The sequence below is a fragment of the Malaclemys terrapin genome, chromosome 11 (genome assembly GCF_027887155.1).
Source record: "Malaclemys terrapin pileata isolate rMalTer1 chromosome 11, rMalTer1.hap1, whole genome shotgun sequence".
Lineage (NCBI taxonomy): Eukaryota > Metazoa > Chordata > Testudines > Emydidae > Malaclemys > Malaclemys terrapin.
In genome coordinates this window covers 71,902,811-71,925,896 of record NC_071515.1, presented here as the reverse complement: position 1 = coordinate 71,925,896, position 23,086 = coordinate 71,902,811, and the positions used below count along the sequence as shown (strand labels likewise).

At 43.6% G+C, this 23,086-nt stretch overlaps 2 protein-coding genes across 4 annotated transcripts in view; one reads left to right on the top strand and one right to left on the bottom strand.

Annotated features, from left to right (window-relative positions):
- The window catches only part of EPB41L5 (erythrocyte membrane protein band 4.1 like 5), a 115,065-nt gene extending 96,839 nt beyond the window's left edge, over positions 1-18,226 (top strand). Inside the window, exons 27-31 of one of the 2 annotated variants that reach the window (XR_008446615.1) lie at positions 3,780-3,923; positions 10,371-10,508; positions 12,376-12,534; positions 16,984-17,192; positions 17,669-18,226. The gene's annotated coding sequence lies outside the window, so the exon portion shown is untranslated. The remainder of the gene's footprint in view (positions 1-3,779; positions 3,924-10,370; positions 10,509-12,375; positions 12,535-16,983; positions 17,193-17,668) is intronic. The other variant, XR_008446614.1, reaches the window with a different exon arrangement.
- The window catches only part of LOC128845079 (uncharacterized), a 79,694-nt gene that overhangs the window by 3,466 nt on the left and 53,142 nt on the right, over positions 1-23,086 (bottom strand). For both annotated transcript variants that reach the window (XM_054043296.1, XM_054043295.1), the window contains 6 exons: positions 10,613-10,702; positions 6,175-6,400; positions 5,058-5,137; positions 4,569-4,647; positions 2,578-2,624; positions 1,680-1,800 (listed from right to left, as the gene is read on the bottom strand). In XM_054043296.1, coding sequence (XP_053899271.1) covers positions 1,680-1,800; positions 2,578-2,624; positions 4,569-4,647; positions 5,058-5,137; positions 6,175-6,367 — 520 coding nt within the window. In that variant the 5' untranslated portion in view covers positions 6,368-6,400; positions 10,613-10,702. The remainder of the gene's footprint in view (positions 1-1,679; positions 1,801-2,577; positions 2,625-4,568; positions 4,648-5,057; positions 5,138-6,174; positions 6,401-10,612; positions 10,703-23,086) is intronic.

Here is a 23,086-nt window from a genome sequence, read left to right as displayed (position 1 = left end):
TGAGATGCCATAGTAAATATATGAAATCAAAAGTATAGTGGATAAAAAAACCCAAAACCTATTTTGAAGTGTTAGTGTTAATGAAAGTTCCAGATGGGCAACCCTGGAGACTGGAGGCATTTATTTACAGAGCAAGTACTGCAGGCTTCCTAACACTGCCCTGCCCTGCTATGCGCTTCAACTCTGAGCTGGAAAGACTGCTTTGCTCTCCAGGGATGAGAGGGTACATCAGTCATCATGCACACTTACTCATTAGTGCCTCTGCTGGCAATGGGTAGGAGGAACCCAGGATGATACAGATACTCCAATCCATTCCAAACAAGCCATTGAACAGCCATTAGATGACACATGCTTTCAGTCACTCTGAGCCTGGGATTTTCTGGTTTGCAAACCAGGATAATAGAGACTGGTGATGCAATATGCAGATGAAACCATCCCCTGCCAATGCAGGATTTTGGTTCCTGTTGTATTTTATACTGAGTCCGAGCAATTAGAGATGCTTAAAATTCTGCAGTAAAACACACTTTGTCAGAGCAGACCCTGTCTGTTGAACAGCTTTTAGACACATGACTGAGGGCAGGTCTTCACTACGGGGGTGGGGGGGTTGATTTAAGATACGCAAATTCAGCTACGCGAATAGTGTAGCTGAATTCGACCTATCGGAGCCGACTTACCCCGCAGTGAGGACAGCGGCAAAATCGACCTCCGCGGCTCCCCGTCGATGGCGCTTACTCCCACCTCCGCTGGTGGAGTAAGAGCGTCGATTCGGGGATCGATTGTCGCGTCCCGACAAGATGCGATAATTCAATCCTCGAGAGATCGATTTTCTACCCGCCAATTCAAGCGGGTAGTGTAGACCTAGCCTGAGAATAGCTGTCTTCCTTTGCAGTTTAAGACTCCAGTTGAAAAGCCAGTTGCAACGGCACCAATTTATGGTAAAGAGTGGCAGATTAAAAGTAGGGTTCTAATTCAGGAATTGAATTCTGTTTACAGAGTGGATGTTTATGGGGATGTAGATAAGGGTTCACTTCTAACAAGCATTGAGGCCTTGCCCTGAATATTAACACCAGTAACAAGCCATTGGTATTGCTGCACCTTTACAAACCCCTAATGTAGACACGCAAAGCCACTGAAACAGGGATAAGATGCACCAATGCAAATTGCAGCTTACCCAGCCTACATGAGAGGTTTGAATGAGTGCAGTTATAGTGGAGAGTGACCACTGAATCGTGGAATCAGGGAAGATCACCATTGTAGCTGAGGCTTAAGGTTTTTAGTAGTCCTGTTTGAAAACTTGAAAAATATGACAGTAGACAGCAAAAGCTATTAGCTGATCTCTGTACAGTGAACTCTCTGAAATTGTGTTGGAGACCACAGCCCAAAGGACTAGTGCAGAACAGGCAGACTCCTTCAGAACTACGTTGCCCTGCTAGCATTAATTCCAGCCTAAAATGGGTTTTCTCTGCAATCAGAGTGTGAGGGGAAAAAAACTTTTTAAAATGAAGGATTAAATTCTGCCCACCATAGCAAAATCTGAGGATTTATACAGGTTTCTATACCATCCCTGTTGATAAAGGGTTTCTTAAGAGGCCGATCCACATCCCACTGAAGTCATGATGGAGGCTTTCCATTAACTTTACTGGGCGTTGGATCAGATCCTAAGAGAAGCTTTAACTTACCAAAACACAAAGCCCAAAACTCTTGTGAAATCCCTTTGATGTCGAAGTATCCCCCATAGATGTACATGCTGGAATTGTACACTACTGCGCTGTGGCCCTTTCTGTTAGCTGGAGCAGTGCTCTGAAAACATTTTAGTAATGAAATGAAAAATCACTTTAACAAACTTTGACATATAGACATCCTGGATTTATGTAGGTTTATCTCAGTACCACTTTCTGCCCCCGATTAAGAAAAGAAAATCTAGTGATATCTGGGTGAAAATCGTAGCCATTTTGATTTGGGTGATTCCATTTTCCGAATTGTATGAAATATGAATTTTTGTACAGAAACATGAAAGTTCAAATCTTCAGATGTGCTGATGTGAAAACTGATCCCATAGCCGAACAAAAAGTCAACATTTACATTTTGAGGTTTTTATTCAAAAACAGGAGTGGGCTTTTTGTTTTTGTGTGTACTGATTCACTTTCATCCAAATAAGTCTCTAATTTAGACTGAAGAAATGAAAAAATTGCTAGATTTTTGTGAAAACAGTGCACATCAAACTGAGGTTTATGAATATCGTCAATATTTTTAAACAATCCTGGTTTTAAGAGAATAAGCCTCTTGTAAAGTGGCAACCCAGGCTTAATATTGGCCCTCTTGATTGAAGTGTTTTAAAAGAACAGTAGAGTTAATAACATTCAGCATTTACATCCTAGGATCAAAGTGTTTTGCAAAGGTAGGTAGTATCCCAGTTTTTCAGAAGGGGGAAACCTCAGCTATTAAAATTGAAGGGAAAGAAAGCAGTGTACTTTACAGCAACATATCCCTGAGGAGTCTAGTCTGGAACTGTTTTGGGGAACCCATTTTAAAGCAATCAACATGCATTTGATTCACGCATTCCCTGGCTCCCCTTACCTCAATCTCCACTGCTGTGTGCCTGCACTCAGTCCATCTCGCTGAATCTAAAAGGATTTTAACAAAGTGTAGTTTATATCTAAGAACACAAGAGGACACTGTTTCTTAAAAAAAAAAAATCTGAATAGCAATTTAAAAGTGGCATCCTGGTGTATTTACCATATAGCAAGGATGAAACACATAACACTAACATAGCAGTATCGTGAGCTACCAAAGGGCATATTGTAATCGCCTTTATCTTAGTTGTCTTTTCATACTCTGAGCTAAGAAAATATTAGATTGTATTATAGACTTCCTACTTGGGTGACCAGATGTCCCAATTTTATAGGGACGGTCCCAATTTTTGGGTCTTTTTCTTGTATAGGCTCCTATTACCTCCTCCCCCCCCCCCCCCCCCCCCGGGTCCCAATTTTTCACATTTGCTGTCTGGTCACCCTACTTCCTATACCAAGGTTTCTCAATGTAAATATCACCATCACTATTCTGTATGTTATTCATTAAAAGTTTGTGTTTTCTGTTGGGGAATGCTCTTCTTTTGTAACATCGTAATGTAGTCTAGATGTTCAAAAGTTCCATTTACCTTGAGATCTTGGTAGTGAATATTTTTAATAAGGGGAATTTAAAAAAAGTCAATCTTTAACTGATACTCTATAGAGTCCAATTTTTACTGATGGGCAATTTAGTACTATGACGCAGGGAAGCCTATTTCATGTGATGCTTTACACTTTGATAGGCGTTTTCATCCGAGGATCTCAACATTCATTAATTCAGGTAGGTGAGTGAGTATTTCTACTTTTCATGATGGGAAACTGAGGCAGAGATAGGCAAGAACTTGCCTAAGATCACATAGTGAAATCAGAAGAGAGTAGTAGCAAGGGGGCTTCACTCCCAGTTTTCGCCTCTAGCCACTAGCCATACTGCCCCTCGTGGGAAAATATATATACTACGCTTATGTAATGTTACATTGAACTATTAATAGTAAATTATTTAACAGCATATACAATTAAATACTGTAATATTTCCCAGGGAAAATATGTAAAATATTATTGGCTATAATATTAATGTCCCATTGCCTTTATTAGAGCTAAATCACTGATAATACAAACAAAAATTTGGTCCTTCAGAAAATTTTCAGAAATGCAGTTTTCATTTTTCCCTTTTCTTCATCTCAAGTAGTTTTCTACTTTATTTGACCTTTTTAGGGCATGTCTACACTTACCGGGGTTCGACGCTGCTGCAATCGATGCACCGGGGGTTGATTTAGCAGGTCTAGTGAATACCCGCTAAATCGACCACAGATCACTCTCCCGCCGACTCCAGTACTCCACCGGAACGAGAAGCATAAGGTAAGTTGACGGAAGAGCGTCTCCCGTCGACACAGCGCAGTGTAGACACCACCATAAGCTGACCTAAGCTATATCGACTCCAGCTACGTTATTCACGTAGGTGGAGTTGCGTAACTTAGGTCGACTTACCCCCGTAGTGTAGACAAGGCCCTGGTGCCAGCCCTTCTAAGTGTTTCTCAGAATGCAAAATATGTTACTATTTTTCTCCCATAATAGACAAAAACTTGTGTTTTCTTTACCATTGGACGTAACTGAGAAAAAAAAAATCCCCTCATCTCTAAGCCTGCTATTTCACTGCTAAAGAACTTTTTAAAGATCAGCTTATAAAATTCTAAAAGTCAGGAGTCTAATGAAAACGCTGAAAACCTGGAGTACAGAAATGTTGCTACAAAATATTTCCCAGTGGAAAGGAAAATTGATTGTTTGGCAGTTTCACAGCCTAATTTTTAAGACAAAATTCTATCTGTGGTTTTGTGTGTAAAACTCCCAATGAAGCCAAAGGGAAATGTGAGCATGTGTACGTACACGTACATCAGAGAACACAACTGGGCCCTTACTATTTATTACCCTCTGTGGAATTACTGTATATTTGAGCAAGCCTGTTTTGTTGCCTCTTGGAAGAAAACTGGTTATCTTGTTCCATACCAATGTCATACATCCAGAGAGGGATCTTCGCCTGTGTAAAAGCAGAATCCAACATCCCACCGAAAATATAGAGGATGCCCTGCAAGCACAATGATATTCGTGTATCACCCAGAGGCGGCCAAGTGCAGTACAAAAATCTAAAAATAATTTTAAAAGGACAAAGCCCCCATCACCAAATAAAGAACCCCAAAATGCACAGCCACCAGTGAACAGGAGTGCGACTAAGCAATTTTTTTTATTATTTGAGTGCTGTATAAGGATAGCAAAAAAAATCATCCAGTGATACAGTTAGTGATAATATAGTAATTCTTATTTATCTCCTTTATCAAAACATTTTACAAATGACATACAGATATCACCACTGAAATGCAACCACATCTGTGGGGGAAGGTGACAACTATTTCACAGGGCACAGCAACACTCCTCAACAGTTTGTGCCACAGCACCAAAGAAAAACATCTATTAGGAGCAGGACTAATTTAAACTTACCTGATAAGCCACCATTGAATGTTCTTCCAGTTCTTCTGGGCCATCTTCTGAACAATCCAGTTTTTCCCATTTGTTGCTTGCTAGGAAACAAAAGGGGAGCTAAAATGGATACACACAAACCACGTGGAAGTCAGCAGTAGGGTGAAAATGAGATGCTTTGAAGGAGGCATCTTTGGTTCTGCCTGCACTTCCAAAATGAGCCAAGATTGATATTGGGATCAAACACATTTTTCCCCTTGACTGGTGTGGGAAGGTAAAAATGTAAACAACTTTAACTGGATTGATCATTCTCCATTTTTTTTTTCTATTAGCATGGAAGGTTGAATTAATTCCTCCCACAAAATAGGTTTGTACTTTTCTATTTGGCAATCTTCTCTCTCTCTTGGTTTGAACAGAGTTAAAATTGTTACTGTTTTTTATATATTGTACAAAGCCAATATATTTTTTATATATTGTACAACAAAGCCTTGGTACCCCACAAGCATCAATTTCAGCATAACATTGGGATTCATGCTAGTTAACTGATACTATCTGGGCCAGAATGGGGAGCCCAAAACACTGAGGTGTTAAATGAACTTCATAAAAAAAAGTGTTTGTTTTTATTTCTTTGTAATGGAAGTTGCAAATTTGATAATTCAGCCTTACAATATCCAGCTGTTTCTGTACTAAAATATTGTAGTCATTGTCTGTATTTTTAATATGTAACTTGAATCAGAGTATTTTAAGGAAAGCATTATTTTTGGCTTAAAATAACTCAGGGAAAACAAATCCCATGCTTCGGTGTGTAATGACAACAGGAACATATGTGCACCGCATTGCATAATTATCTAGGTGCATTATGGGCTTTTCACCTACGCCACAACCATTCAGCGCTGGCACTTGCAAGAAGCAGAATACCAGCTTCGATGGATCAAAATGGCAAATCCTGCCATTCCCAAACTGTGGAATGTGAACTTGATATTCCATCTATTCACTTTACAATTTAAGAAGGTAGCAGATGAACCATTAAAGTTTGGGAGCCGGTGGCCTAGAGACTTCTTATGCCATGGAGTGGCTCCGATTTCACAAGGATCCATGTGTGACTGCATCCAGTCATACAGTGGAGGGACAGGCTTACCTATATTGTACCGCCAGAAGTCACTTAGGCTGCTGTTGCACCGACCCCCGTAAAGATAAACAAATCCTCTGCAGATGCTGCAGGCATGTTTGTACCGATCGCATGGAAAAGGCTTGCTCTGTGGTACAGGTTTCCATAGGCACATTGCGGTGTTCCTTTTCATCCCTACATCTGGGTTCTTGCCAAATCTCATCTCATCAGGGACCCAATCTCATCTTGGTAGGGTCTGCGAATGAGAGTGAGGGAGAATTGAAAATAGTGTCAGAACTTTGATGCAGCCCTATGATACAAAATGTTCTTGATTTCTTCCTATCCCACCAAAACTTATACCATTTAAATTATGTCAGTCAATGAACTCCACAGCAACATCACTTCTTTGGTCAATTGGGATAACACACTGATTATAATACATTTGGACTTCAGTAAAGCATTTGATACATTGACTCACAAAATCTTCCTTTCCTAACCCAGCGTTTTTCAAAGTTCGGGTCATGACCCAGGACTGGATCGCGGCATGTAAGGCACTGGGTCGCCTTGCTCAGCACCCAGGGACCTTAGCGGCTCTGGTCAGCTCTACTGACTAGGACATTAAAAGTCCCGTCGGTGGTGCTGCCCACCTAAGGCAGGCTAGTTGCCTACCCGTTCCGACACAGCACTGCGCCCCAGAAGCGGCCAGCAGTGGGTCCAGCCTCCAGGCAGGGGGACAACAGGGCTCCATGCGTTGCCCCTGCCCCGAGCACCAGCTCCACATTCCCATTGGCTGGGAACTGGCCAATGGGAGCTGGGGGGGGGGGGGTGCCGCCTGTGGGTGAGACACACGCGGAGCCACTTGCATGCTTCGGCCTAGGAGCCGGACCTGCTGCAGCTGCTTCTGGGGCACAGTGCGGTCTACGGTGCCAGGAGAGGCGGGAAGCCTGCCTTAGCACCCTGGCTGCTCCGCTGACCGGGAGCCACCAGAGGTAAGTCCGTGCCTCAATCCCCTGCCCCAGCCCTGAGGCCCCCCCAACCCGAAGCCCCTTCCTGCACCCTAAATCCTCATTCTCGGCCCCATCCCAGAGCCCTGACCCCCTCCCGCACCTCAACCCCCTGCCCCAGCCCAGAGCCCCCTCCCTCACCCTGAATCCCTCATTCCCTGCAGCCTGCACCCCAAATCCCTGTGCCCCAGTCCACAGCCCCCCCCGCACCCCAAATCCCTGTGCCCCAGCTCTGTTGGGTTGCAGGCATTAACAATTTTCTTCAACTGGGTCCCCAGAAAAAAAGTTTGAAAACCACTGTTTGAATTTAAGACTTCTGTGAATTGAAAAGTGGTTGAAAGATTGCAAATAAAGGGCAGTAACAGACAATGGGCTTAGTCTGGGAAAGGTTACAGAAATAAAACCACAGGGACTGTGGCTAGGTCTGTTTTACATCCTCTTGTAATCTGTGTCTGATACCAAATTGGAAGGATAAAATATAGAGATGAAAGTGGGGCACAAGAAGTAACCCAGACTGAATTTAGACGGCCACACTCAAAGGCATCTGGAGTCAGGGTAGACCTGGAGAAAACAAAATAATACTTTAACCTAATTTGCCACAAGATGTCACTGTATTCGGTGCAAAAACAGCAACAGCAAGAGCATTCATCTACCATTTTTTTAAAGATTTAACTTGTTGGGGCATGGCTAATGCTTAAGGCTGCTTATTTTATGGTAGCACAGATCATTTTAATAGTGGCAGCCGTTCAGTTTAAAAGACACACCGTTGTGAAACTGATTGTGCCACTCTTGGTGTTGGCCAGAGTCCAGAATGACAAGAATTGAGAAAGAGGCTAAAGGTGGAAATCTAAGGTTACAGATTACAGACTAGCAGGCAAAGCACAGTTGAAAATATCAGTCAGTAGTCAGAGGTGTGCATGTAAACTAAATAGCTAGTGCTCTAGGGAGCCATCTGACCTGCTGCAGGACTAAGTGAAATCTACTCATGGGGCATCTGCTTTGACTATAATAATTACAAAGCAAAAAAGAGGATGTGTTATCACTCTCTTCAGTGACTGAGGATCTGGAAATATCCTTAAGCTAACTAGATGAATGGGTCTGAAACCCTTCCTTTGCCAAGATAAACATGCCAAGCCAAAACCCCACTCATATGCAAAAGTTTGCCCTTACCTTTACATTAAATCTATGTGGAAAGTAAAGGATTATGGAAGAGGCGAGCTGCCACTACGGAAAAAGAAAAATCTTTGGGAAGAATAAGTCAGTGGTTAATAAGATTGCTCTCCTTGTTAAGTGTTGTAGGGAGGAGATGTCTGCTTGGTTGAGAGTTAAAGACAGCAGAATCCATGGCTAACACAGGTAGGGACCTGGTGAAGCTCATTTATGTGGATAATTTTGGGACTTTTAATTACTGCTGTGTTGTGGATATTCTTGGATTTATCACTTCACATTTTGAGGAACTGAATGTGTGTTGTGATGCTATAAATAACCTGGGGTTTTAATATTGCTCTATCAGTTCTCTTTTGTACTACTGCTTCTGTGGACACAGGGGTATTCTGTACTATCCTGTAGACAGGAAGATGCTAGCCGTATTTCTGATCACTTCTGCTCCTGAAAATGATCATGGCAGGGTTTTTGTTTGTTTGTTTGTTTTAAAGGGGGTATAAAAACAGTGGTGTTTTGCTAAAGGACAGCCCTTATTAATAGTACATGCTGCTAATCTCACTTCCTCCTTATAGTCTTAAGGGACTGTGGCTACACTTCACTTCCTGTCCACTATTATTGTACACTGTTACTGTGTGCTGTGAAATAGTTGCTGCATCTTAGTGGTGAGAGAGGCTATTCCCGTGTACAGTATATGAAGCACTTTGGCATCCCAATGGATCAGAGGTGCAATTTAAATCTGAATGCGGTTTGCATATAAAGCAATTACCTCATCTGAGTCTGTAGCCAGAAAGCTCCATTGCCTCTGTTGCTGCTCACAGCTTTCCTGAGCGGCAGCAAAGTGAAATTAACAAGAGTGGAAACTTTCATAACTCTGTGCCCAGTAGTGAAACTGTCACTAACCCTGTCAGTTTCATGCTTGGCAGCAAACAGTAGTAAAAGCAGGTACTGGAATTGCCTATCTACTTCTAGCTTAGTGATTTAGTTCTCTAGCTATGGGGTTCTCGCAAAAAAAATTTGATGGCCTCAGAGTACAGCTAGCAACTTTTGCTGGTGGCCGCTCTGACAATTTATCCTAAAATACTTAATTAACTTTAGGAAAAACAAATAAATATGCATGTATACAGGTCCAAATCATTGCAATTCATTTACATAGTGTTTTTTGCGGCCTCAATAGTAAAAATAATGCACAGTTGTCTCTGTTCTTTACTGGACCTAAACAGAATAGCAGCACAAATAAGGTGCTTTGCACATCCTTCTTTTGTTGTGGTTTCTTTTCTTTCTTTCTTTCTTTTTTTTAAGACTTGCTAGCTAGTAAGTCCGCTGTTGTGGAAAGTGATACTTGTCTATTAATATAACTTTTCACAGCCTCCCAGCTAGCTACTAACTCTGCTGTGAAAAGTGATATTAACCAGCATACAAATATCAGATTTTCACAGTAGATTTGCTCAGCCCTGGGTAGGGAGGAGGGGGGACCAGGGACGATGGGTGTGTGTGGGTGTGTGTGTGTGTGTGTGTGGAGTCAGGGGAGGCAGCTGGGGCTAGGGGCAATGGGGGGGAAGAGGCAGTGGAGCCCAGGGTCGAAGCCAAAGCCTGCCGCCGGGTGGCCACAGCCCAAGGCTGGAGGAGGCAGCAGGGGCCAGGGGTGATGGGGAGGAGTGGTGAGCCCGGGGACAGAGCCCACTGCCATGCGGTGGAGCCTGCCACTCATCACCCCAGGGCTGAAGCCTGCCCCTGGAAAGTGGGGAACTCACTGGGTGGCTGCTCCTCTTGTGTTTGTCTCCAAAGGGGAGCAGGGCCCAACCGCTGCTGGCAGCCCCAGGGGAGAGTCCACTATTTTGTCTTCTCTCCCCCCACCCCCAAATCACTGCTCAGCAGGATGTGGCCACAAAAAAAGCCCCTGATGGCCGCAGAAACACTGCTCTAGCTACTAGGTGCTTAGTACATTTTTCAAACCTGCTTAGTAAGTTTTTGAGGCTCACTCAAACTATACAGCTGTAGTAGTACCATTCAAGATCATTTTGGCAATAGGACTTATTCTTTATATCTTCCTGTTTGCAGAACTAACAGAGGCATCCAGTATTGCTTCACGGGCAACATAATCAAACAGGCTCATGTGTTATTCGCTACAATTCTACTAGAGGCTTCACGGAAATCCCATAAGAAGCAGCACCATAACAAGCAAAGTGAAAATAACGGGTAAGTTCGGGAAAATATTTTTTAAATGGCAAAGGACAAACCATATTAAACTCCTCTTTCCATCAAAGCAGTGATAAAGCTGGCAATGCATTTATCCAAATTACCTCACATTGCAAGAGTTTCTTCTTTAGATTTATTTCTCTCCTAAACTTGGGATGAGCCATCTCTTGAAGTGGAATGAGGCTTGTGAGGATCTGTTCCAAAAAAAAATATTTTGCGCCATTGAACAAGGTATCGTCTCTTAATATCAGCTTTCTGTTATCATATATAGACATGAAGTTTCATCCATGCAGGTGAGGTCACAAGGACACAATGTAAGTGGCAACACATTGTTACACACAATTTTCTTTGATTAGAAGCCACTTTCCGGAACAGGATTTGATAAACTCAGCTTGCTCTGGGCCAAGATGGCACTTTGCAAACACAGTGATTAGATTCTAAAGGGCCAGTTTCTCAGACCTACATTTAGGTATTTCTATCGTGCTCATCCACATAGTATAACATAGGTGCCTGATAGTTAGCCATACTTAAGTCAATGAGGCTCTGCCCAGGCACACAGGTCTGCTCCCATAGCTGTGATTACAGGACCAGTGCCATACAGTGACACAGAAACTACAAAAGAACTTGGACCTCTGTCAAGTTGCCGTTTGTTCCTATGTTGTTATAAAAGGAAAACTGATGCTGCACTAGATTCAAGGATTAATGAACTCTTTAATACACAAGAAAATCCTGATCACAGAAGGATCCCGTAAGACTGGCTCTCTGTGTTCGTAAACACGCTGGCTGAGTAATAGCGGTCAGGAATGATCCAATTGCATAATCCTTTGTTTGTTCTTACAACCTCCTATAATCAACCTACCCTCTTTGTTTTCCCCTCTGAAATGCTACCGAATATCTTAGATTTCACTACCATGTTGGAACCCAAGCTCTTGTTTAGTAGCGTTCTAAGTATTCAATCACATATGCCAGCCTCCCTCATTCAGAGAGAATGTCACACACAAGGAACAGTACAACCAGACTTTTTCAAACATTGGGTCCCCTATTCATTTCCAAAACCCATTAAAAATGGCTGTCCTGGTTTTAAAAAACCTCCATGGATTTATTCCAGGAAACCTCGTGGCCCTTATTTGTCTTTTCTTCTTTCTGCTCCTTCCCTCTACTCATTAAGCACTACCTTCTTCTTTGCCCCTTCAAACAATCTCTCCGCTGTTAGTGCAATAGCTTCATTCTCTGCAGCTCCTGTCACCACCTTCCTATATCTCTTCAACTCACATCAACCGTCCATCTTGCCTTACATTTCATATTTAAAAAAAAAAAAAGAAAAAAGTTTCCTCCTTTGCCTATACCTCAATCTCTCTCTTCCTCTGCTGTTACTGATCTCTCTTCATACCTTCATTAGTTACACATGTAAAATAGTTCAGGATACAGTTTGTAACAAGTATGGTGCACAAAGTGAATCTATACAGCACAGCGTAAGGCGTTACCAGGACTCTGGAGATCACAATAGCTCATGCTCAGATTATTGCCTACGTACTGTTTGGAATAAAAAAAATCATTTTTGATTTTTTTGAATATTCTATTTGCAACAAAAACCAGCAGTGTCGTGTAGGGGCCTGAACTACTATACTAGTGAGCATAGTGCTGCCTATTAAAGAACACCACTGCAGTCCCTGGGACTAAACTCACCAGTACTGTAAATGCAATTTTGATAGCTAGTGTTATTAGAATGTGCTAATCTGTTTTATACAAAGTAAGCAGAATTTTATAGCTACACTGCAATCTCCTTTCCTTAGTAATATTTTTAAACACGCCTCGAACACAAAGTTTAAGGACGCTGCTTAAGAATGAGTGTGTCTTTTCTTTCTAGCAAGGCCACACCAGCAGGTGTCACTTTGAAGGACTAACCAACTCGATGCTTGTTTAGAGTTCCTAATGTTTTATGGTGTAATGTGGCCTACTGGATAAAGCACTGAATTGGCACTCAGGAGACCTGAGTTCTATTCCTGGCTTCGCTATTGGCTTTTGGGTAAGTCCCTTCGCCTCTCTATGCATCAGTTCATGTGTCTTTAAAATGGGGACAGTTATACGTACCTATTTTGCAAATTGTTTTGAGATCTACTGATGAAAAATGCTATATGACAGCTACATTTCTTCCATATGTTAGTGCAAACATTCAGAAAGGAAGACATCCCGGTATCTATGTGGTCCATTATGGATCAAATCATCCTTGCCTTACTTGAGTCCTATTCTCGTCATTGGAACTACTTACGTCGTGAATAAAGTAAGGTTAAAAATGGAAAACTGGGGCTGAACGGAATTCATGCCTTCTACAATTTTGTTTCTTGTGCACTATTTCAGGGGTGCCCAACCTACAGCTTGTGGGCCGTATACAGCCCACCAGAGCATTTAATAAGGCCCACAGCTTGCTTCACTACAATATACTAGCCGTCGATTCATTAGCTTTTTGTTGTCATGTTTACATCATTGTAGTTTACACAAGGAAGTATCAGAAAATGTGATAAAGAATGGGTTTAATTAAAAAAAAGTGTCACGTTTCATATAAGCGCAAACCTGTAAATAATAACTCTGTTCGCAGCTCAGATATAGGGCAACCAGACCAATACTTCCTTAGCGATTGTTGCTATAAAAATTCAGGAAGACGCCTTTGGACATGAGCATACTAGCTATAGCCTGTCCCAGATGCAATACGTTTGATGGGCGATGCGAAAATGCCTCCAACAAAAAACAGAACATGGACATTGAATGTTGTTTTTTTCACGGTAAGTGGACCAATCAATTCTTTTTTGTGCCCCATCAAGACAAATCAATAGGTCTGATTTGTAAAGAAGCAGCTGCGGTATGGAAGGAATATAACGTCAAGAGACACTACGACATGAAACACAGGGAAAGTATGATGACTACAAAGGTGCACACTGAACTGCAAAGATCACGTCTTTGGAGAAAAAAGAAGTTGGAAGTTTACAGCAAATGCTAAGAAGAAAATGCAGCAGCAGTGAAGGCAAGCTACAGTTACGTATTTACTAAGTGTAAATCTTTTTCTGACCGGGAGTTCATAAAAAAGTGTATGAATGTGGTTATGGAGGAAATGTGTCCTGACAAAAGGGAACTTATGGAAGCAGTAAGTCCGTCTCGCCAGATCATTACTTGAAGAAGATGATATTGGTGCAGATTTAAAAGAACAGCTCTGCGATTTTGAGATTTTTTTTCAGTGGCTTTGCATGAAAGCAATGACATTACTGACCGTGCTTAGCTGCTAATTTTCATTCATGGAATAGACGAGGCATTTCAAATCACTGAGGAGCTTGCAACACTCCAGACGCTTCATGGGAAAACTACAGGTGAAGACTTGTTTTGGAGATTTGCCAACACTATTAGGGAACTCGGTCTGTCTTGGAATCAACATGGTAGACCACAAGACTGGACTGACTGGGCTGGTGCATAAGGAGATTGATTTGTGCAATGCTGAAAGGCCAATGGCGTTGCATGGTATTAATCACCAACCTGCTCTGTGAAGGAAAGTTCTAAACTTGGAAAATGTAATGAAAACTGTGGTGGCCACTGTCAACTTGATCAGGGCACATAGGTTGAATCACCACTCTTTTCAAGCATTCCTGAAGGAAATTGATTCAGAATAATGAGGTATGTTGGCTTAGTCATGGAAATGTGCTCAAACATTTCTTCGCCTTGCAGAATTAAATCAATATGTTCATGAATGAAAAGTCTAAAAATGTACCTAAACACTCAGATCCAATGTGGTTGTAGGGATTTGGCAATTCTAACAGATTTAACACACCATTTGACCTATCTCAGATTGAAGTTGCAAGGTAAAGAAAAGCTTGTTTCCCAGTTATACTCAGATGTGAAAGCCTTTCACGCAAAACTGAAACTCTTGTGACAACACTCAGAGAGGGGAACACTATCTCACTTTCCTTCTTGTGAAGAACTCAGGATGAAAATGTCAGTGTTCCGGTTCCATGTGCCCAAATGGTAAAATTACTAGAGCTCTTGGATGAGAATTTTGAAGTCAGATTTTCCAAATTCAAGTCATATGCAATTGACATCCATCTGTTTGAAAACTGTTTTGTTTCTAACGTGGATAATGTCCTTGTCTCTCTGCAAATGGAATTGACTGAACTTCAATTTAACTCCTATTTAAAAGACATATTTCACAAAAAGAAACTGGTGGAGTTTTCCTCACTGCTGCCCAATAATCGTTTCCAAAATCTGCGCAAATTTGCTAGATGAATGTGTACAATTTTTGACAGCACATACATCTGCGAACAAATTTTCTCAGTTATGAAGCAGAATAAGTCTAAGCTGCGGTACCTTCTAACAGATGACCACCTGCATGCTGTATTTCAGATGAGCGTCTCTGACTTTGAGCCAAATTTCAACAAACTGGTTGCTGAGAAACCACCTTAGACTTCTCACTAACTCAGAAAGTGCACTCTTTGTTTGTGATTACGGAGACGGTTATTTGTTCTTTACTGTTTACTGTCATCCTGATACACATTTTATTCACTGATTTCTTTGTTTTTTAAATAGACAACACTGTACATAGAAACAACCTGTCTAAATATATACAAAACAGGCTGAACTTAAAATATAAATTAATACAGGTGACTGTAAATCTTACGAAAATATGTAGAATCTGTTTGATCCACATAAGGTTGTGCTTAGGGTTATGTGGACCTCTCGTGTAGAAAGGTTGGGCACCACTGCTAAATGACCTTGCAATCTCAATGCATTTGGCCCCTTAATCTCCTAATTCAAATAATTTCTGAGGACTCTGACACCAGGCCCACAAGCCATTAACTGAGCTCTCCATCCCATGATTTTTAAGGAAGAGTGTAAGAAGGAAAAGAAAGTTTTATTAGAAAATATATGTAATGCTCTAACCACTTTCTCTTCTGGGTCTCCCAGTGAGTCTTGCCTTATCAGTGTCTGCATTTTAAACTGTAAACTTCTTGGGCATGCATTGTCTGCAAATGTGCCTTTGTTCTATGCCCATCACGAGTGCTTAATAATCTCCATTTAGAGTGCTGATTCCAAAGGAAAACTGCTACATTTCTGAAATGAATGGCTATAGTGAAAACATTGCTGAGCAACAGTTATTGTCCCTAAGGCCTGGTCTACACTAGGCGTTTATGTCGAAGTTAGCGCCGTTACATCGAATTAACCCTGCACCCGTCCACACCGCGAAGGTATTTAGTTCGATATAGAGGTCTCTTTAATTCGACTTCTGTACTCCTCCCCGACGAGGGGAGTAGCGCTAAATTCGACATGGCCATGTCGAATTAGGCTAGGTGTGGATGGAAATCGACGCTAATAGCTCCGGGAGCTATCCCACAGTGCACCACTCTGTTGACGCTCTGGACAGCAGTACGAGCTCGGATGCTCTGAACAGCCACACAGGAAAAGCCCCGGGAAAATTTGAATTTGAATTCCTTTTCCTGTCTGGCCAGTTTGAATCTCATTTCCTGTCTGGACATTGTGGCGAGCTCAGCAGCACTGGCAATGATGCAGAGCTCTCCAGCAGTGATGGCCGTGCAATCTCAGAATAGAAAGAGGGCCCCAGCATGGACTGATCGGGAAGTCTTGGATCTCATCGCTGTGTGGGGTGATGAGTCCGTGCTTTCCGAGCTGCGCTCCAAGAAACGGAATGCAAAGATCTACGAGAAGATCTCTAAAGACATGTCAGAGAGAGGATACAGCCGGGATGCAACGCAGTGCCGCGTGAAAATCAAGGAGCTGAGACAAGGCTACCAGAAGACCAAAGAGGCAAACGGACGCTCTGGATCCCATCCCCAGACATCCCGTTTCTACGAGGCACTGCATTCCATCCTAGGTGCGGCCGCCACCACTACCCCACCAGTGACCGTGGACTCTGAGGATGGGATATTGTCCACGGCCGGATCCTCGGACATGTTAGCGGACGGGGAAGATGAGGAAGGAGAAGAGGTGGACGAGGCAGTCGACAGCACTCACAACGCTGGTTTCCCCGACAGCCAGGATCTCTTCATCACCCTTACAGAGATCCCCTACCAACCGTCCCCAGCCGTTACCCCGGACACAGAATCTGGAGAAGGATCAGCCAGTAAGTGTAAGTAAGGTGCCACAAGTACTCCTGTTCTTCTTTTTCCAGTAAGTGTTGTAAACATCTAAACATTTATTTTTAACAGAACAGGAATATTAACAATTAAAAAAATGGGTTTCTCATGATTAGTTTGCCCTAGGCGCTTAACGGTTCAGTCATGGGCAGTGCAACTATTGAAAAAAAAATCTAGCAATGTCCAGTTTTGCATGATTGTCCTGCCCAAGCCGCTCTACTGTTTAGTCACTGCTACAGCAGCTAGAGTAAAATGCGGTCTATATGTCCGGGGATGGAGCAGAAATCCTCCTGTGACATCTCAAGGAAGCTCTCCTGGAGGTAATTGGAAATCCGTTGCATTAGGTTCCTGGGGAGAGCGGCCTTATTGGGTCCTCCGTAGTACGACACGTTGCCGCGCCACGAGACAAGCAAGTACTCGGGAATCATTGCTCTGCACAGCAGGGCGGCATACGGCCCTGGTCTTTGGAGGCTTTCCCGGAGCATTCTCTCTTTCTCGCTGTCAGAGATCCTCATGAGGGTGATGTCGCTCATGGTGACCTGCTTTGAATGAGGTAGGGGAATGTTAGTGTTGGGACTGCTTTACCGTTCCTTTACAGAACTGTAACCGCTGGTTTGCAGCCACGCGGTGGAGGCGGGAGAGGGGCAGCCGAAAGGGATCGTTCCCGGGGACAGCCGCGAGGGTGTGGGACAGGAGCAGAGTTCCTGCTTGCCGGATTGCTGGCAGCAGGGACCGACATTGATTTCAATGTGAAATGAGGCCATTGCTAATATTAAAGTTTTAAGCTGCCACGAGTCTACGGCTTACCATGTCTGCCTGCAACAGAAATTCCGTTGTCCTGACACGGTTCTCAAATGTGCTGTGCAAGACCCCAGGCACTGAATGCGAAGGCCGAGAATTCGACCTTGTGCTGAGTGCGCATGTGATAGGTGCTGTGCATGGTCTTGTTCACAGAGAAAGACTATGTTCTTTGTTCACAACTACATTTATCTTTCTGAGGAATTCACTCCCTTTTTCCCATTCCCACAGCCCCATCTGCGACTGTCTCACAACCTAGCCTGGCATCACACTCCCAGAGGCTAGCGAGGATTAGGCATAGGAAGAAGAGGACACGGGAGGACATGTTCTCAGAGCTTATGGCCTGCTCCCGAGCCCAGGCAGCACAGCAGACCCAGTGGCGGGAGAACTTGTCCCAAATGCAGCAAGCAAACATGGATCGGGAGGAGAGGTGGCGGCAGGAAGACCAGCAGGCAACTCAAACCCTGCTTGGACTACTGAGGGAGCAAACGGACACGCTCCGGCACCTTGTGGATGTTCTGCAGGAGGACAGAGCCCCACTGCAGTCCATCTCTAACCGCCCTCCCCCGCCACCAAGTCCCATACCCCCTTCACCCAAAGTGCACAGAAGGAGAGGCGGCAGAGTCCACGCCAACTCTCACTCCACCCCTGCAGAGAGCTCTAGTAGCAGAAGGCTCTCATTCCCCAAAATTTGACAAGTTCTTTCCTTCCCGCCTGACACAAGCCCCCGTCCAAGTTTCACCTCCCAGTTCCATGTGTAGTTGATAATAAAAAATATGTTTCTGTTAACTAATGTTTCCATCATGTTCTTTTGGAGGAGGGGGGGAAAGGGGGATGGTAATTGGACAGGACAGTCACCTTTGGCAGGGTACATAGGCGGGGGCAGGTACAGCAGCAGGGCACATACACAGTGCAGTGACTAGTTGCCCTGGTCAGTCTGGGAGGTGGTTTTCATGTTCTGTAGTGGGGGGTGGGTTGCTCTGTGACTTTGTGGCGGGGGAGGGCAGTTACAGATCTTAAGCGGCGGTCCTTATGCAGGATCACAGAGCCACACAGCAGGAGATCTGTAACCGTCCTCCCCCTGCCACAAAGTCACATAGCCCCCCCATACACACAGTCCCGATCAGGAGGGGTGACAGGCTCCGTTGAAAGAACCAGCCCACCACAGCGGAGCCTGTCAATCCTTGAGTTTAGAAGCTTTCTTTGCGTCACTACACTACACCCGCTCCGCACCACAATCCGCGTCCCAGTTTTAAAAAATTCCCGCGAAAACAGTAGTAAAGAAAACGGTGTTCATTAACAAAGTAGAACTGATTTTATTTCGAAACGTGTGTTGGAAGGGGGGGAGAAGGGGGTATGTAACTGGAGAGGATAGTCAACATAAACTGGGTAAAGAAACGGGGGCAGGTTCGGCTTCTCTGTACACAAACTTTACAGTCACAGGTTACCCTGCTCACTCAGGAACTTAGCTTTCAAAGCCTCCCGGATGCACAGCGCGTCCCGCTGGTCTCTTCTAATCGCCCGGCTGTCTGGCTGTGCGTAATCAGAAGCCAGGCTATTTTCCTCAACCTCCCACCCCGCCATAAAGGTCTCCCCCTTGCTCTCACAGAGATTGTGGAGCACACAGCAAGCTGCTATAACAATGGGGATATTGGTTTCGCTGAGATCACAGCGAGTCAGCAAGCTTCTCCATCTCCCCTTGAGACGGCCAAAAGCACACTCCACCACCATTCTGCACTTGCTCAGCCGGTAGTTGAAGAGTTCTTTTTCACTGTCCAGGGCGCCAGTATAGGGCTTCATGAGCCAGGGCATTAGCGGGTAGGCTGGGTCCCCGAGGATGATTATAGGCATCTCCACATCCCCAACAGTTATTTTGTGGTCCGGGAAGTAAATACCTTGCTGCAGCCGTCTAAACAGACCAGAGTTCCTGAAAACACGAGCGTCATGAACCTTGCCCGGCCATCCGACGTAGATGTTTGTAAAACGTCCCCTGTGGTCCACCAGTGCTTGCAGCAACATGGAAAAGTAGCCCTTTCTGTTAATGTACTGGCTGGCCTGGTGGTTCGGTGCCAGGATAGGGATGTGAGTTCCATCTATGGCCCCACCGCAGTTTGGGAATCCCATCGCTGCGAAGCCATCTATGATCGCCTCCACGTTTCCCAGGGTCACTACCTTTGGCAGCAGTACATCAACGATTGCCTTGGCTACTTGCATCACAACAACCCCCACAGTAGATTTGCCCACCCCAAACTGGTTCGCGACTGACCGGTAGCTGTCTGGCGTTGCAAGCTTCCAGAGGGCTATGGCCACTCGCTTCTGGACAGTCAGGGCTACTCGCATCCGGGTGTCATTGCGCTTCAGGGCAGGGGACAGCAACTCACAAAGTTCCAGGAAAGTTCCCTTCCGCATGCGAAAGTTTCGCAGCCACTGGGATTCATCCCAGACCTGCAGCACTATGCGGTCCCACCACTCAGTGCTTGTTTCCCGTGCCCAGAATCGCCGTTCCACGGCATCAACATGACCCATTGCGACCGTGATGTCCTCGGCGCTGGGTCCCCTGCTTTCTGAGAGGTCTGTGCTACTCTCAGACTTCAGGCCATCACCGCGGTGACGTAGCCTCCTCGCCTGACTTATCTGCATCTGCCTCAGGGAAAGGTGTATGATAAGCTGCGAGGCGTTGAGAGCGGCCACAACTGCAGCGATGGTCGCAGTGTGCTCCATGCTCGCAGTGCTGTGGCGTCCGCGCTGTCACTGACTAGAAAAGTGCGCGAACTGATTTCCCGCCGGCGCTTTCAGGGAGGGAGGGCGGGAGTGATGGACGGATGACGACAGTTACCCAAAAGCACCCTGGACACATTTTTTTTACCCAGAAGGCATTTGCGGCTCCACCCAGAATTCCAATGGGCAGCGGGGACTCCGGGAACTGTGGGATAGCTGCCCACAGTGCACAGCTTCCAATGTCGACGCTTTCCCCGTTAGTGTGGACTCACAAAGTCGAATTACTGTCCTTAGTGTGGACACACACGTTCGACTTTGCAATATCTATTCCAAAAATTCGATTTAAGTAAAATCGAACTACTCTCGTAGTGTAGACAAGGCCTAGGATTAAATACTGATCTCCGTTTTACCTTTGTGTAAATATTCACTTCTCAAAAATAAATCTGGATAACAAAATCTGTTGAGCTGAACGTTGCTTATTATTTGAAACTTCTGATACTCTCCCATCTCTAAATAGCAGATGTTTATTCAAGTAAAAAAACCCCAAAAACCAGACATACTTGCAGTTGGCAACACACACAGAATGCACATGCAGATCTGCATAAAATCTCCTCTCCAAAAGAAAGTGCCACCTTTGTTGCCCAAGTGCCAAGTAAACTAATAAATTCAAAATCTTTTCAAATGACTGTTTCCAAAGCAGTAGTAAAGAACAAAAAATGGCTGCTGCTTTTAGAGCCCTTTTGCCCCTTCATTCTTAATACCTACCACACAATCTAATTGCAAGCTTGGAGTGTGGGGGAAGAGGAGCTTTTTCCCTAGAAGGCAATAATACAAAGTGTTGACCATAGCACAGAATACACTTTTGAATTAATGGTGCCCCATTGGTATTTCATAATAGAAAAATTAAGAAACAATTTCAGGAAATACAGGGGGGAAAATAAATAATTTCAGGAAAGGCATATTACATGATCATTAAATAGCTATTTGTATATTTACTAGAACATGATTTCTCAAGCAGATGAGAAGCTCATGTTTCCTGTAATAAAGTATTAATTAATTGAACTATACAATCTGATTTCCCAGCACCGGTCTTCTGATTAATTTTCCTCTGTTTTTAATATGCTGTTGAGAAAAGTTTCAGATTTTAAGAGACTCAAAAGATTTAGAACTGTAACAATTTCTCATCCCAGCATGTATGTTTCATGTGCACAGAAACAAAGAAAATTTCTGTTAAAGTTTTTTCTACTTGTTATTTTTTTAAATAATATTCAACATCTTATGCATGCAATCCTGCAGCCTTTCCACCCAGAACTCCCATTGCAAATGGTACTGTTTGTGTGTTTTTCATATTGGGCAGCCAGATGTTATAGTGGTGGCACTTTTTAGAAGTGTATATATACATTACAGCTTTTGGTGAAACCTCATGAGAGAACTTATGCTGCGAGCCCTTTCTCCAGTGAATAGTCTTATTCATGCAAATATTGCTGTTGGGCTCCTTGCATGAGAAAGGATGACACTATGAACATTGGTTTGCAGGGGGGATTAGGAAGTATTACCCTTTTAAAAAAAAACCCACCTATTTAGAATTAATTGATAGTCCCTACAGAGGTTTGGTTCCACTAAATCACATTTGCTTGCAATGTCAGAATATTTCTGTTACAAATTTCAATGTTCTTAGGATGCAATTGTAGTTGTTCTTAAATTGTGACTCTATTAAAATCATACCACATTTCCCAGGATACAAGGCCTAATTTTCAGAGCTGCTGAAAATTCAAAATGAAGTCTGATGTGGCTCTGGGTACTAAGCACCTCAGAAGCACAGGTCTGTTATTTCTTACATACATTTTGATTCTTTATTTATATCAGAGTCAGGCCTAGATGCCCCAGCCAAAGTCAGGGCTCTCTTGTGTTTAGGTGCTGTGACAGTCTCTACTTTGATGAGTTTACAGTCTAAACAGACAAGACAAAGGGTGGAAGAAGGAACTACTGTTTCCCCATTTTACAGATGGGGAAAGAGGCATCATGAGAGAGCCAGCAGCTGGGTTCAAGAGCAGAGTTGGGTGGTGCTCCCTCCCAGCCCAGCATGGGGGCTGGCCCAGACCTCAGCCACACACCCCTCAATGTGCGTCCATGCCCTTTGGCATGACATCTCATCAAGATTAAGCCACTGCAAATCCAAAATGCTAATACAAGGTTATTAAGGAATCTTTAAAAAAAAAAAAATCGGAGTCCAGACAAGGAAATTCCATAAGGCTATGTGCTGCAAAGTTTGATACTAATATAATTGTTACACCAGCTCTCTTACAGAACTCAACAATAGCAGAGTGTACACACTACAAGCAAAAGAAGTTGTCAGAATTAAGGCTGTGTCACTTCCTGTATAAGGTAAGCACTGAAAAGTTGTTTGCTTAGTTTTGCAGGACTTTAGCATAATGTTATGTGTTGAATGGGTAATTTTGCTGTGTTCTAAATATGTTGGGAGGGAAAAAGACTCGCAATCCTAGTGCTTCAAGATTAAAGGAATCCCTCTGTGAAATCAAGAAGAGACTCCCTCTTGCACAATTCTCACATTTTTGCACCTCCCTTTGAAGTATACAGCATTTCCCACTATTTGAGGCAGGGTATCTAAGTAACTGAATCATTGGCCTTTTGGGAGATGGGCAATTTTTGGTTCCTAGATTTCATTCAGGGATGTCACAATAACTGCAAGCAACTTAACCACTAGTCCGATTCCTCCAAGCTACAATAGGTTAAATGCCCTAGAGACTGAGTGCCATAAATCTGCAATCAGTTGTGATTGCACATATCTTCCTAATAGTGCACGAGGTTCTGTGAAGTAACTCCCAAACACTTTATCTCCTAAGGGAGACTCTGCTTATTGCAACTTCCAAAATCCTCAAGGCTCCGGTGAGATAAATAGATTTATTATAG